A 17096-nucleotide genomic window follows, 5' to 3' on the forward strand; every position below is an offset into this window, starting at 1 on the left:
TGCACTGCATGGACTTCTCAGCCAGGTTTGTTATCAGCACTGAACGGATCATTGACTATGCCAGGTTAACCCCCAACATCAAGGGACACTGTTGTTAAGCCCCTCCATCGGGGGACACTCTGTTGTTAAGCCCCTCCATCGGGGGACACTCTGTTGTTAAGCCCCTCCATCGGGGGACACCCTGTTATTAAGCCCCTCCATCGGGGGACACCCTGTTGTTAAGCCCCTCCATCGGGGGACACCCTGTTATTAAGCCCCTCCATCGGGGGACACCCTGTTGTTAAGCCCCTCCATCGGGGGACACCCTGTTATTAAGCCCCTCCATCGGGGGACACCCTGTTGTTAAGCCCCTCCATCGGGGGACACTCTGTTGTTAAGCCCCTCCATCGGGGGACACTCTGTTGTTAAGCCCCTCCATCGGGGGACACCCTGTTGTTAAGCCCCTCCATCGGGGGACACTCTGTTGTTAAGCCCCTCCATCGGGGGACACACTGTTGTTAAGCCCCTCCATCAGGGGACATCCTGTTGTTAAGCCCCTCCATCGAGGGACACCCTGTTGTTAAGTTCCTCCATTCCTCCACACACCACAAACACTTCTGGGACCAGGTCCAACCCACTAAGCCAGTGTTTCCCAATCCTGGTCGCGGGGATCCAAATGGGTACACATTAGTTTTTGCCCTCTAGCACTAACACACCCGATTCAACTAATTCAACTAGTCTCATCATCAAGCCTTTGTTTATTTGAATCAGGTGTGTTAGTGGTTGTGCTAGGTGGTAAATCTGTACTCACCCCTTTGGGTCTCCAGGACCAGAACCAGGATTAGAAAACACTGTACTAAGACATTGAACAATCACTGTTAGATATGATCTGCTAATAAACACACTGCAACATCATGTACCATAACCCTCTGTATGGTTCACCTGAATGTCATGAAGTGCTGTAGTAAGCGGTTGTTAGGACAGCGTGTGACCTAAGAGCTCACCTCACTAAGCTGTACAATACCAGAGCTTAGGAAGTGGAGAAGCTGAGAACAGCATTTGACAACAACATGAGGTACATAATCAGAGAAGCTAGGACTGTGTTCTGGCAATGCAAGCTATCGCTAAAACCCCTGTCCCCATCACAACAGCAGTGATATGGGGACTTTCACAAGCAATTTCCACTGTTATGAGAGACAAACACCAGTTTAAGATAACCCACCAAATGTATTGTATTAAAACAAAGAGCACCAAGGAGAGGCAAAGCAACACAATTACACCTGTACAATTTCAGAAGCCTCCCTACTTCTTTACTTGACTCTATTCAACGTATTTGACATGGACAATGCACATGAATCAATACTCCTAAATGTGCCTCCCCAAAAAACATATTGTTTTCCTCTGCAGCCTATAACTGACTAGATCGAGAGTGGAGCACTGTGCGCTTCACAACAAAAACAACCTGGTAACCCCCGGCAACAAGGGGTCCTACCTGTAAGATTTGAGAAAGCGTTTTCGCTTGGTGCCTCGGCCTGAGACCTGGTCAGGGGGCACAGGATTCCAAGGGCACAGTCCAGAGGTCCAGAATGTGTGGTCCAGGGGTTCCATGACAGACCTCAGGGAGGGGACTGGAAGCGACACTGCAGGGGGAGGCTGAGTGTGTGTCAGAATACAAGGCTGCTGAATGACTAATTCTGTTGCATTTCCTGGACAAGCTCGAAAAACGCCTAAAGCTCTCAAAAATGTTTTCTTGCTCTCTCTCTGTCCCTCTCTCTCTACATCTCTCTCTCTGTCTTGCTCTCTCTCTCTCTCTCTTTCTCTCTGTCCCTCTCTCTCTACATCTCTCTCTCTGTCTTGCTCTCTCTCTCTAACCAGACTCTCCTTCTTTTGCCTATGGTGCAAAGGCCCTAGTGCCCTACTTCCTTCATAAGCTCATTAGTGAATGAGCTCCCTGCAGGGCTTGCCTTGGCCTCACTGCCATGTAATGTGGTAGCAGGCAGCAGAGTATACAGCATTAAACTAGGCCTGGCTGTAATGTGGTAGCAGGCAGCAGAGTATACAGCATTAAACTAGGCCTGGCTGTAATGTGGTAGCAGGCAGCAGAGTATATAGCATTAAACTAGGCCTGGCTGTAATGTGGTAGCAGGCAGCAGAGTATATAGCATTAAACTAGGCCTCGCTGTAATGTGGTAGCAGGCAGCAGAGTATACAACATTAAACTAGGCCTGGCTGTAATGTGGTAGCAGGCAGCAGAGTATATAGCATTAAACTAGGCCTGGCTGTAATGTGGTAGCAGGCAGCAGAGTATACAGCCTTAAACTAGGCCTGGCTGTAATGTGGTAGCAGGCAGCAGAGTATACAGCATTAAACTAGGCCTGGCTGTAATGTGGTAGCATGCAGCAGAGTATACAGCATTAAACTAGGCCTGGCTGTAATGTGGTAGCAGGCAGCAGAGTATACAACATTAAACTAGGCCTGGCTGTAATGTGGTAGCATCAGAGTATACGAGAGATCACCATGATGTTACAATAGCGAGCAAGTTTAGTTATGGGTGGCAAAAGTTGCGTTCTGTGCATGGTTGTGCTCAGTCTTTACAAATCAGTAATCGCATATTGTAGTTGACAGTACGGTAAGGAGCCGGCAAAATCAACTTTTCAATAACATGAACCATTGTAAATGGCACAGTGCTATTTCATGGTATAATCTCTAAATTATCCAGCAGATGACAGTAGTGAGCCACTACCTTAATTACCTGCCTATGTGAGGTTAGTGTGCCACGTCCAAAACTGTTTGTTTGCAATAAACAACCAGTAATAATATGATACCCCGTGTGAAGGACATCAAAGTCAAGCAATAATAAAGTATTTTAAACAGAGATTGTTATTTTCTGTGTATAACATGAACTCTCAAATTGCGATGATTACATGTCGACATGTAGGCTACGGTTTATGGCAGACCCTTTCTGATAACCTCGTAGCCTAACCTCAACTAATCTATGGAAGGCTATAGAACCATCATCAGCATCGGCTAAGGAACTATTTGTGTGCTGTTGTATCTTCCAAGCCAGTTTATGAATTGAAAATTAGGGTTGTCTTTGCTTGCTAACGTTATATGACTTACATCTGCATTCATCCATGCGTGCTGGCAAAATAGCCAATGCAATGCCACCAGCTGAGGCAGGAATATCTAGCTAGCTAGCGCTCCCACTGGCAGGCAGCTTGTGGTCATTCGGTGTTCAAACAAGATAGCAGAAAAACAACGAGACCATAACTGGAACTCAGCTAGCTTGGGGGCTACAGATGGGCTAGCTAACGTTAGCTAGCTAGGTAGTTGGGTGCTACAGATGGGCTAGCTAACGTTAGCTAGCTAGGTAGTTGGAGGCTACAGATGGGCTAGCTAACGTTAGCTAGCTAGGTAGTTGGAGGCTACAGATGGGCTAGCTAACGTTAGCTAGCTAGGTAGTTGGGGACTACAGATGGGCTAGCTAATGTTAGCTAGCTAGGTAGTTGGAGGCTACAGATGGGCTAGCTAACGTTAGCTAGCTAGGTAGTTTGAGGCTACTGATGGGCTAGCTAATGTTAGCTAGCTAGGTAGTTAGCATAACCTCCACGAATGAAGCAAACTAACCATCTAGCTAAAACCTAGACAAATGGAGGCTTGTCAACAAGAGAGTAGTGTTGATGATATAAATGTTGTATATTAATTATTCATTAGATAATCTAGCTAGTACGGTGGTGGTCTGCATATGGTTTTCAATGCATTTCTATGCGTTCTCGAGTCCAGCTTTCAAATCAAATTGAATTAGTCACATGCGCCGAATACAACAGGTGTAGACCTTACAGTGAAATGCTTACTTACGAGCCCTTAACCAACAATGCAGTTAAAAATACGGATAAGAATAATAAATAAAAGTAACAAGTAATTAAAGAGCAGCAGTAAAATAACAATAGCGAGACCATATACAGGAGGGTACCGGTACAGAGTCAATGTGCGGGGGCACCGGTTAGTTGAGGTAATATCTACATGTAGGTAGAGTTATTAAAGTGACTATGCATAGATGATAACAACAGAGAGTAGCAGCGGTGTAAAAGAGGGGGAGAGGGTGGGGGGCAATGTAAATAGTCTAGGTAGCCATTTGATTAGATGTTCAGGAGTCTTATGGCTTGGGGGCAGAAGCTGTTTAGAAGCCTCTTGGACCTAGACTTTCCGACGCTTGAAACCCGGAACTACCAGAAGTTCTTTGTTTACAAACATTATGATTTGGTTTATACAATAGTAAACTAGGCCTAACTGTAATGTGGTAGCAGGGAGCAGAGTATACAGTATTAAACTAAGCCTAACTGTAACGTGGTAGCAGGCAGCAGAGCATACATAGTATTAAACTAAGCCTGACTGATAGTGTTGTGGTACAGCTTTACATGCTCTCACTGTAAACGAACAGAGGCCCATGCATGCTTAAGTGTCAATCCCTTAGTTTTTCATCTCTCTTTTATCTTGTGCATGCCAAACAAACCGGTATCCATGCAACTACACAAATTGAATTAGTTAGAAGAAATGAAGTCTTCTGTTATGGACACTCAAATTAGAGGAGTTCCATTGCAGTCATTCACAGTGTGTTCAAGATGTGTGTTGAAAGTTCATACACAGTATTTCTGTACTGTTGTAGTATTCTTGAACTGAGAAAGGCCAGGAGGTGATTGTTCACTTCCGTCTCGTTCCCTCTCTCTCACACCATTCAGAAATACGTAGCTTTCTTGAGGGTGGCTTAATTTACGCTGTTGCTCTTGTGGAACTTTGTTTTACAAGCTGTAAAACAGAAAGAATACACATATTTAACCCCAACCTTACATGAGAAGATGCTTGTGGAAAGGACAACCACTTCCCCCTGATCACCTCCAGCCCATATTGAGACTCTAACTCAGTCCCTCTGCCTTCAAACGCACGTAACCACCCTCCTGAAGCAATCAAACTCATCCCGCTTCAGTAGTGCAAGGGGTGGCACTTCAGGCCGAGGATTGATATTCATGAGCATCCCCAAAAAGTCCCCAACTGGTACTGAAGAGTTACAGGGTGTGCAGGTTTTTGTTCCATCCTAGCAATAACACACCTAAGGGGATGTGTTAAGGGAGGGTCGATGTGCCTTTGAGCAAGGCACTTAACCCTAATTACGCCAGGTGTTTCCGTCAATAATGGCTGATCCCTGGCCATGACCCCACTGTCTGAGGGTATCTCGGGGAGTGGAATATGCAAAAAACAAATGTCCAATTCACACATGCATATAATCAACACGTGTACATGTGTGAAATGTAAGTACCGACCTTATTAAAAACCTGACTTCTCATCAACACCTTGTTTAGTTTAATGAGATTTGTCAGAGCTAAAGCCTACCAACCATGTAGATGTTCAGGACCAGGACTGGTTCCCAGGGACCACTGATGTAGGCTATATAGCCACACGGGCACATTGGTCAGTTGGTCAGTAGTAGCCTTTTGGTCAAGGGTTCTCTCAAGTCCCCATCAGTCCTCTTCAGTCTATTTAATGTCTTGTTACAGGCAAGGCTTCCTTCCTCATAGCCAGGCTAGCGCATTTGGCTGAAAGCAGCTGACACTGAACAACTCTTGTGGTGCTAAGCCTTTTAGTACACAGCAGAAGCGTGAGATTACACTTGGCATTTGAGAGGAAGTTAAGAGAGATTTTTCTAACAGGCAACTCAGTCAGGGAGATAGATGGGAAATATATGAATCCTTAAAGGGTTATGTCGAGGTTAGATGATGTCATATAAGTCTAAAATAATGTGATCAACGTCTGGTACGTTGCAGCAGAACACACCACGAGGAACAATATTTATGCCGATTATTATGTGTCATGGAAAAATAGGGGTCCACAATGTGAGATGAGAATATTGCGTCTAATATAGGTTACTGTGGGTGACTACAGATGTAGGATCTTAATTTTAACACCCTGTTACAGGATAACTTTCCTGCAATGCAGGAAATGTAAAACTTGTAGTACATTTGAGGTTTAAAAAGGCTTCTGACATTTGTAATTTCAGACTTGATTTTCCCTTAGCAAAAAAGTATCAACCCCTACAAAAAATGTCCATTAATTATAATCCACATAATACTGTACTTCACAGTAGGCCTACATAGGGCCTACATAGCCAGAAACACTATCAGAAGGAATAACCTATGTAAAGACCTTGTAACAAGCTAATAAGTACATGTAGTTAAGGAGTACTCATTGTTGTACCTACATTTTGGTTGTTCTCTCAACAACAACAAAAATGAATTTACAGAGATAAATACTACATGAGTACTAGGTAGTACATACACATAACATTCCCTTATACAGTAATTCCCCCAAAATACTGTATGTAGCTGTAAAAAATTGCTACCACTCCTATCTCAAACTCTTTTAGAACAACAAACAAACAGGCGCTCAGAAGGCATACCATCTCTTCTTTGGCTTAATATCAATTGGCTTGTTGGTAGCGAATGGCGAGCCATTGGACGGTGAGCCATTGGTGGGAGGGTGTGTGTGGCGCTGTCTGGATGTCCTCTCCAGAGACAGGAGCTCACAGCTAGCCGGCAGACTCATCTTCAGAGAGATCTCGTAATGCTCAAGTCTTTCAATACACCAGACCTCTCAATACACCAGACCTCTCAATACACCAGACCTCTCAATACTCAACTAGCACCTTGATAACTCGCTATATAGGCTAACTCTCAGACATTTAGCATTTTGCTAATACCTCGCTAACGATACTCATTATCTAGGCTAACTTAAATGCACAGACTTGACAAGCAGGTGGTTGCCATCTCCACTCAATATGCTCCTACTGCTGAAGGGTAGGCTGCTAGCACCTTGTTAGCGCCACAGCTCCACTCAATATTTACCAACAAGTGCAGAGGCGTGGGCTAATGTCCGATAGTTGTTATCCAATAAAGGTGGCAGGCCCAGGTAAGGTGACACCATTCCCCCGAGTGACCTCATCCATACAGATCGGGGATCATGGTGCTGCTGTCTACGGATCTCATCCTGCTCATGGAGAGAAGCCTCTGGAAACTTCTGGGGACAATCTGGCAACCCTGACCGAACCCTTACATGTCCCCGACCAGATGAAGAGGTAATAATGATGTGACCTTATTCAGTAGCACAAACAAAAACAGCAATCTGTGGGTAGCATTGTCATGATCTTGTATGATAGCTAGTGATAAACCAGGTTAGCACTTAAAGGCACAATCAAGCACCACTAGGACTAACCAGCTGTAAAACACAAGACCAAGTCTATCAATCCAAGCATGCAACCGACAGGAAAATGTGTGTGTGTTTTTGTGTGTAACAGCAGAAAAGGTCTAGCCCCTTGGATACACTGGACTGTAGGAAACACATCCAGTCGTGGCCGGCTCACTCAAATGCTTTATTAACTCATTCTACCTGCTCTTATCAGTGCCATTGAAAACCACAGGCCCATTCAATATGACTAATGTTTACTTCAGCCACGAGACAGGCAGACTGGCCTCCATTGTGTGGACTACTGTACCTAAACAGAGTCAACGTGCACTAGTACAGAATCATAAGATTTACATAATGTGGGTTATTGTGATATTGAGGACACATACAGTATTATCCATGGATGGCTATATAGTGCCATAGTAACCCACCATGTGTACCATACTACTTGAAGGCAACCTCCTATGGTCAAAATATATGATTCCGGTCAAATCAATCAAAGTGCATGTCACTTTTTATATTTGTCACAAAGTGCTTAACGGCAATGTACTTATGCCCCAAAGAGCAAGCCAAGGCAATAGTGGAAGAAGAAACTCACTGCCATGGGAAGTCCTATTGAGAGGAGACCAACCTCAGCTGGCTATCTACAGTATGTGAGGATTGCACATCAACCCATGTGAGTCGAGGTGCAGCCAAAAATCATAGGAACATCAAGAAAAATAGGTGCAACACTCCGCCGATAGCAAAAATCTATTTAGTTCTGGTTAAAAACATGACCTTTCAGCCCTAAAGGCTTGATGTATTTCAAATGTTTGTTATCGAGTCAGAGCTGTGCACCTATCTTTTAATTGATATGACATGTGTCCTGATTTTCACGACAGACAGATGTCCTCAAAGGCATTGTGAGTGCTGGTGGGTGGTTTGGGTGTTGTGTGACATGCTGGTGGATGTCACAGAGGTCTCTCTCTGACTATTCATCTGTCATGTAACAGAGACCTACGAGTCATTCACCTGGCTGACTGGAAAGCCAGTACACCAGTCCACTGACCCCATCCACCAGTCCACTGACACCATTCACTGACCCCATCCACCTCAGGTTAAACTCAGATCCTTCATTTTTAACTATGGGTTGCATTTTCGTAGTAGTGCAAAATAATTGTACAAAGTGCAAAAAATACTGTAAACCTTAGGGATGTAACGATTCACCGATACGCATTGGTCCTCGATTCAAATGTTTAAAATACAAGTGCATCGGTCTGCGGACCCCAAATGAATCCAAATGTACTGTAGCGTGCATCGGTCAGAAAATCAATTCAAACGTTACTAATAGCCAGTTCACAAAAAAATGTTGCTCAAATTATAGGGTGTCTGGGTAAAAACGCACAATGATGATGAAATTTCACTTCCTTAAGTTCTAAAATACAATTTACCAAGACAAATATCTTCTTTAGTGGGGTCTTTCTCTAAAATATCATTAGCTAATTTCTACCAGCAGGATTCATCCGATGGCATTGGGGAGTATACCACATCAGTCACCGGCTTCATCAATAAGTGCATTGACGACATCGTCCCCACAGTGACCGTACATACATGACTTGGCTAGTTAAATAAAGGTAAAAAAATGTAACAAAAATAAAAAACATATCCCAACCAGAAGCCATGGATTACAGGCAACATCCGCACAGATCTAAATGCTAGAGCTGCTGCTTTCAAAGAGTGGGACACTAACACGGACGCTTATAAGAAATCCCGCTATGGCCTCCAACGAACTATCAAACAGGCAAAGCGTCAATACAGGACTAAGATTGAATCCTACCACAACGGCTCTGATGCTTGTCAGATGTGGCAGGGCTTGAAACTATTACGGATTACAAAGGGAAACCCAGTCACGAGCTGCCCAGTGATGCGAGCCTACCAGACAAGTTAAATTACTTCTATGCTCACTTCGAAGCAAGCAACACTGAACCATGAATGAGAGCACCAGCTGATCCAGACGACTGTGTGATCACGCTCTCTGTAACCGATGTGAGTAAGCCCTTTAAACAGGTCAACAAGGCCAGACAGATTACCAGGACACGTACTCAGAGAATGCGCTGACCAACTGGCAAGTGACTTCACTGATATTTTCAACCTCTCCCTGACCGAGTCTGTAATACCGACATGTTTCAAGCAGACCACCTGTGCCCAAGAATGCCAAGGTTACCTGCCTAAATGACTTCCTCCCCGTAGCACTCATGTCTGTAGCCATGAAGTGCTTTGAAAGGCTGGTCATGGTTCACATCAACACCACCATCCGAGAAACCCTAGACCAACTACAATTCGCATACCGCCCAAACAGATCCACAGATGATGCAATCTCCATTACACTCCACACCGCCCTTTCCTACCTGGGAAAAAGGAACACCTACGTGAGAATGCTGTTTGTGGACTACAGCTCAGTGTTCAACACCATAGTGCCCTCAAAGCTCATCACTAAGCTAAAGAACCAGAGAGTTCCTTGGCGTCCACATCACTAACAAACTATCATGGTCCAAACACACCAAGACAGTCGTGAAGAGGGCACGACAACGCCTATTAGGTGACTGAAAAGATTTAGCATGGGTCCCCAGATAAACAAACAATTCTACAGCTGAACCATTGAGAGCATGCCATCACCGCTTGGTATGGCAATTGCTCGGCATCCGACTGCAAAGCGCTACAGAGGGCAGTGCATACGGCCCAGTACATCACTGGGGCCAAGCTTCTTGCCATCCAGGACTTCTATACCAGGCGGTGTCTGAGGAAAGCCCTAAAAATTGTCAAAGACTCCAGCCACCCACTTCTCTGCTGCCACACGACAATCGGTATTGGAGCGCCAAGTCTAGATCCAAATGGCTCCTTAACAGCTCCTTAACAGCAACAGCTGCCTGGTGGTTAGAGCGTTGGGCCTGTAACCCTGAGCTGACAAGGTAAAACTCTGTCGTTCTGTCTCTGAACAAGGCACTTAAATCCACTGCTCCCCGGTAGGCCGTCATTGTAAATAAGAATGTGTACTTAACTGACTTGCCCAGATAGATAAAGAATAAATAAATAATAATAATTCTATCCCCAAGCCATAAGACTGCTAAACAGTTAATCAAATGGCTACCCGGACAATATGCATTGACCCTCTTTTTTAAGCTGCTAATACTCGCTGTTTATTATCTATGCATAGTCACGTTACCCCTGCCTACATATACATATTACCTCAACTACCTCGACTAACCTGTACCCCTGCACATAGCCTCGTTATTGTTATTTCATTGTGTTACTTCTTTTTCTTACTTTAGGTCATTGTTTATAGTTTTTTTTCTCACTTTTTACAAAATTCTGCTTTACTGGTTAAGGGCTTGTAAGTAAGCATTTCACGGTAAACTTGTGGTACGCTCAGTGCTCCGTTGACATTTTACAGAGATACGCTTGTTTTTCTGAGAAATCTATGATAAATAAAAAATATGAAAATACTACATGTCATGTCTCAAAATCGATATCAGGCTCTACTGTATATTGTTTTATGTAGAAAGATGACGAGTTAAACGTTGAGCCTGTCAGTTTGCCTTCATTCTCACACAGCATCCAGCCTAGATGACAAAATAATATTTTTCGGATTTAAAAAAATGAATAATCCTCTGGCCTCCATTGATTTAGTCACAGTAATGCTGGCCATCCTACAAAGGTAAAAACTCCAACAACTTTTCAACAGATTATGATAGAGACATAAGGTTTGGACCATTGGTTATCTTAGAGGAGTATCTACACAATTAACATATTTTACCCATTGGTCAAAAGATGAGTTTTGATTGGACACCCTACATATTACATCCTTTCTACCTTCTGAAAATACATCATCTTTTGTGACAACTGATGCGCCCTCTCCTTCAGTGTCGAACTGCATGTAACTGTTTTTCGGCATGCAAAATGATTTACAGCTCAATGACTTTCAACCCCAGGCAATATCAGTTGCCTAGTCAAACTGCGGCATTGTGCAAAGCTGCGGTGCACTGACAAACGCGAGGTAGGCGGGCTGTTCCAGATCTTTCACATCTGCATGGCACCTTCAGCATTCAAATGCTAAAATGGCTTGCGTGAAATTAGGCTTTATTAGTTGAGTGACAACCTACAGTTGAAGTCGGAAGTTTACATACACTTAGGTTGGAGTCATTAAAACTCGTATTTCAACCACTCCACAAATGTCTTGTTAACAAACCATAGTTTTGGCAAGTCAGTTAGGACATCTACTTTGTGCAAGTCATTTTTCCAAAAATTGTTTACAGACAGATTATTTCACTTATAACTCACTGTATCACAATTCCAGTGGCTCAGAAGTTTACATACACTAAGTTGACTGTGTTATACAGCTTGGAAAATTCCAGAAAATGATGTCATGGCTTTAGAAGCTTCTGATAGGCTAATTGACATAATTTGAGTCAATTGGAGGCGTACCTGTGACTGTATTTCAAGGCCTACCTTCAAACTCAGTGCCTCTTTGCTTGACATCATGGGAAAATCAAAAGAAATCAGCCAAGACCTCAGAAAAAAATTGGAGACCTTCACAAGTCTGGTTCATCCTTGGGAGCAATAACCAAACGCCTGAAGGTACCACGTTCATCTGTACAAACAATAGTATGCAAGTATAAACACCATGGGACCACGCAGTCGTCATACCGCTCAGGAAGGAGACGCATTCTGTCTCCTAGAGATGAACGTACTTTGGTGCGAAAAGTGCAAATCAATCTCAGAACAACAGCAAGGGACCTTGTGAAGATGCTGGAGGAAACAGGTACAAAAGTATCTATATCCACAGTAAAACGAGTCCTATATCGACATAACCTGAAAGGCCACTCAGCAAGGAAGAAGCCACTGCTCCAAAACCGCCATAAAAAAGCCAGACTACAGTTTGCAACTGCACATGGGGACAAAGATCATACTTTTTGGAGAAATGTCCTCTGGTTTGATGAAACAAAAATAGAACTGTTTGGCCATAATGACCATTGTTATGTTTGGAGGAAAAAGAGGGAGGCTTGCAAGCTGAAGAACACCATCCCAACCGTGAAGCACGGGGGTGGCAGCATCATGTTGTGGTGGTGCTTTGCTGCAGGAGGGACTGGTGCACTTCACAAAATAATAATAGCTGCAATGAAGCAAATGGAATGGCATCATTCATATGGAAACCATGTGTTTGATGTATTTGATACCATTCCACCTATAAAGGTCCAGCCATAACCACAAGCCCGTTCTCCCCAATTAAGGTGCCACCAACCTCCTGTGTAATACATACACCATAGACATACATCATTTACACACACACACAAGTCAGCTCAGACAGGCCCAGCTCAGACAGGCCCAGCTCAGAGGCATCTCCATCAGCTGCAGATTTCAATTTAGAATGGAAAATGTATGCCTTTATGCAACAAATGTTAGTGCATCGAATCGCATCGAACCGAATCGATTCATTCTCTAATCCAACCAGATTGTTTCAAACTAATACATATGGTCTCTGTATCATATTGAAGTCCGTGTGTCTAGATATGTATCGAATCGTCTTGCACATCCCTAGTAAATCTCATTATAATCTTGCAGTGTGATTTAATGACACTTTTTTTTCGTTATAAGGAGTTGATTATTGAACTACAGTTTAGAAAACTGAGCAATACATAAATAGTAGCCTCTATATAATGCACTTTTTTTTTTTTAATTCAAATTAAATCACACTGCCAGATTAGAATTAAGTTTATGTTTTACACTTTGCACAAGTCTTTTACACTATGTGAATGCCACCCTACAGTGCATTCGGGAAGTTATCAGACCCATTGACTTTTTCCACATTTTGTTACGTTACATCCTTATTCTAAAATTTGCAAATGTATTCAAAATTAAAACTGAAATGTCACATTTACATAAGTATTCAGACCTTTTACTCAGTACTTGTTAAAGCACCTTAGGCAGTGATTACAGCCTTGAGTCTTCTTGGGTATGACGCTACAAGCTTGGCACACTTGTATTTGGGTAGTTTCTCCCATTCTTCTCTGCAGATCATCTCAAGCTCAGTCAGATTGGATGGGGAGCGTTGCTGCCCAGCTATTTTCAGGTCTCTCCTGAGATGTTCAATCGTCACCGTAAATGGTCTCTGTGTCTAAACACATATGGGACACCGTTTGAGGGTTTTTAAATAGTATTAGTAACCAATCAGATCAGTAGGACTGTAGATGTTTTCAAAGTGAAAACACAGCACATTTTGATATTTTGGTTCAAGTCCGGGCTCTGGCTGGGCCTCAAGGATATTCAGAGACTTGTCCCGAAGCCACTCCTGCGTTGTCTTGGCTGTGTGCTTAGGGTCGTTGTCCTGTTGGAAGGTGAACCTTCACCCCAGTCTGAGGTCCTGAGTGCTCTGGAGCAGGTTTTCATCAAGGATCTCTGTACTTTGCTCCATTCATATTTCTCTTGATCCTGACTAGTCTCCCAGTCCCTGCCAATGAAAAACGTCCCCACAGCATGATGCTGCCACCACCATGCTTCACCGTAGGGATGGTGCCAGGTTACCTCCAGACGTGACACGTGGCATTCAGGCCTCCCTGATCAAGGCTCTTCTCCCCCGATTGCTCAGTTTGGCCGGGTGGCCAGCTCCAGGAAGAGACTTGGCGGTTCCAAAGTTCTTCATTTAAGAATGATCGAGGCCACTCTTGGGGACCTTCAATGCTGCAGATATTTTTTGGTACCCTTCCCCAGATCTGTGCCTCAGCACAATCCTGTCTCGATCATGTTGTATAAACATCTCAAGGATGATCAATGGAAACAGGATGCACCTGAGTTCAATTTCGAGTCTCATTGCAAACTCCATTTTAGGGTCTGAATATTTATTTAAATAAGGTATTTCTGTTTTTCATTTTTTTTATTTTTATATGTAATACATTTTCTATACACCTGTTTTCATTTTGCCATTATGGGGTATTGTGTGTATATTGATGAGGATTTGTTTCTTTTTAATAAGGCTGTAACATAACAAAATGTGGAAAAATGGAAGGAGTCTGAATACTTTCCGAATGCACTGTATGTCTGAGCTGTGGTGGCTCTGGGGTGATTATGAGGACACCGGAAGGTCCTTGGACGAGGCTGTGGACCAGCTAAGTCTGTGCAAATATTGAGTCCTAACCAGCATAGAACAATGGTTCAGTACAACCAAGGTGATCGATTCAACAAAGAAAGACATTTTTTAAAACAGTTGGCAATTGACACAGAAGGTAAAGGGGCAGGGAGATACCACTCTGTCTTTATCTGATGTTCAATATTGCAAGCCAGCTTTTCATTCCACATGACTACATATTGTTGCCCTCCGCCTGCAGAGGATACAGTGACGTGATAGGCCCAACCTGCCTTCCGCAGCAGCCAATGGGGAGAGAGTGTGTGTCACATGCGCTCTGTGTTGCCTCCCTCCCTAGCACTTCTGAGAAACTATCCTTTTCATTAACATCCAAACACACAGGCAGAGATTGTTGCCAAGGATACAGTTACTATATGGCTGTCATTTTACGTCGTTATGACCCCTGCACTATTCAAAACCTCCCAGCAAAACAGCAAGACCAGGAGTAATATTGCTGCAAGCAATAACTACATTTTCACTGAGCATTAATACAACACCACTCATCTCAATCGCTTAATGAATAAATAAATCAAATATTCCTTCATTAAGACTTTACACCAATAGTTGTCACAAAGTGAAAACATTTAATCTGGCATTAGAAGATATTATAAAATCAAGAAATCCCTGTGGTTGACTATAAGCCAGAGTTTCAAATATTATTTCAAGTCCAAAACAATTATTCTGTAAAGATAGGTGCAGTATATACTGTATTCTGTCCTATTCTACTGTATCTTAGTCTATGCCGCTCTAACATTGCTCGTCCAAATATTTATATATTCTAATTCCATTCCTTTACTTTAGATTTGTGTGTATTGTTGTGAAATTGTTAGATATTACTGCACTGTTGGAGCTAGAAACACAAACATTTCGCTACACCCTCAATAACATCTGCTAAACACGTGTATGTGACAAATAAAATGTGATTTGATTTGAAGTTCAATGTGTGAGCCTACCTTAGATGTTAATAATAGACTGGCTCCACCAATATTTAAGACTAAAATAAATTGCCCCAACATCAAATCATAAAATAGCTGGAGGCAGCGTCAATATCGGAGGTCCAGTATTCAGAGAGAAAGCATTCCAACCTACTGTGGCTTTTGTACGGTTTTATGGGAACTGTGGCGATTGACAATATTTCCATCTCTTCCCCAGAAGAGGGCAGCACTCTCACATCTGTAGCACTTGACTGAAAGTTGATGGTAGCTGAAAGACTGAAGGTTGATGATAGCTGAAAGACTGAAGGTTGATGATAGCTGAAAGACTGAAGGTTGATGGTAGCTGGAAGACTGAAGGTTGATGGTAGCTGGAAGACTGAAGGTTGATGATAGCTGAAAGGCTGAAGGTTGATGATAGCTGAAAGGCTGAAGGTTGATGATAGCTGAAAGGCTGAAGGTTGATGGTAGCTGAAGGTTGATGATAGCTGAAAGGCTGAAGGTTGATGATAGCTGAAAGGCTGAAGGTTGATGATAGCTGAAAGACTGAAGGTTGATGATAGCTGAAAGACTGAAGGTTGATGATAGCTGAAAGGCTGAAGGTTGATGATAGCTGAAAGGCTGAAGGTTGGCCAAAAAGCCACTGTATGCTTTCTCTTGTGTAACACAGAGTTAAAGGACAATACACAATGTCAAATAAGGTTATTTTGGGCAGACATGACATTGGAAACCAGTGTCATATCTGAAGAACTATGAGTTCCACTTCTTAATTTCCTTTTCCAGACCCCATGCTTCTGATATCATTATATCATTATGCAGTTTTAAAATGTTAAATGCTTTTCAAATGTATGAACTTTTCACATCTCTAATTCAAAATGACAGTGAGAATCAATCAACTTCTGGTTAGTAGGCTACAGAACATTTCCAGGAATAGCACAAGTTTGTAGAGTTCATCCCCCAAAAAACTATTTGTTTGATGTAACTTAGGTTGGTAAACGAATCATGCCACATGACAATGTGACATGTAGACCTATCTTCAGTTAGTAAAAGAGCCGTGCAAAAAAACTAGAATTAAACGAAATACTATTATTATATTAGGACAAAAAAACAGAGTTTTTATGTTTGTCGCACCACAAAGACAGTATGATAACGTGTGTGTGTTATTTTTTACTTTTTAATGAACTCACTATCCGACCTCTATAGCCCTGCAATGAGCCAAACCACCTGAGGCCCATTCCAGTTACCAGAACCACTGGCATTCTGACACCCGGTTGCTGCTCGCTCACTCACTAGCTCAGGACTTGATTGAAAATCCCATAGGCTTCTATTAGCAGTTATTTTTGCTGTGGTGGGGTAGCTGAAAAGGTGCCTGTCTGCCAGAGTATCTCTGGATGTTACTAATTCCCTAAACAGATCTGATAAAAGGGGAGAGAGCCACCATCAGCGTCTAGCCAGAGAAACGTCATAGGGTTATACACCCTATTGCCCAAATTGTGGTTCAAATTCAAAAGGATTTACATGCAAGGTATATTTTGGTTGGACAGGTTAGAGAACCTGACAAGCTTCTTAAGCCACAACTTAACCTATGTTCTACCAAGGCTGACACTGTATTGATTGACACATTGAATAATTGTGTACCTACAGTATGGTTATATATAGTGCCTTGCAAAATTATTCAGACCCCTTGAATTTTATTGTGTTACAAAGTGGAATTAATTTGTCATTTTTTGTCAACAATATACACAAAATACTCTAATGTCAAAGTGGAAGAAAAATTCACTTAAAGAAATATATTA

General features: G+C 42.7%; 1 protein-coding gene across 6 annotated transcripts in view; it reads right to left on the reverse strand.

Moving 5' to 3' along the window:
• LOC106571288 (3',5'-cyclic-AMP phosphodiesterase 4D) overlaps positions 1-17096 on the reverse strand; it is a 383631-nt gene that overhangs the window by 94963 nt on the left and 271572 nt on the right. Inside the window, exon 1 of one of the 6 annotated variants that reach the window (XM_082956569.1) lies at positions 1472-2805. The exons of the other annotated variants lie outside the window; for them this stretch is intronic. Coding sequence (XP_082812695.1) covers positions 1472-1587 — 116 coding nt within the window. The 5' untranslated portion in view covers positions 1588-2805. Of the gene's footprint in view, positions 1-1471; positions 2806-17096 lie in introns of those variants that run through there. 6 annotated transcript variants of the gene reach the window in all.

The sequence above is a fragment of the Salmo salar genome, chromosome 01, assembly GCF_965601325.2.
Source record: "Salmo salar chromosome 01, fSalSal1, whole genome shotgun sequence".
Taxonomy (NCBI): domain Eukaryota; kingdom Metazoa; phylum Chordata; class Actinopteri; order Salmoniformes; family Salmonidae; genus Salmo; species Salmo salar.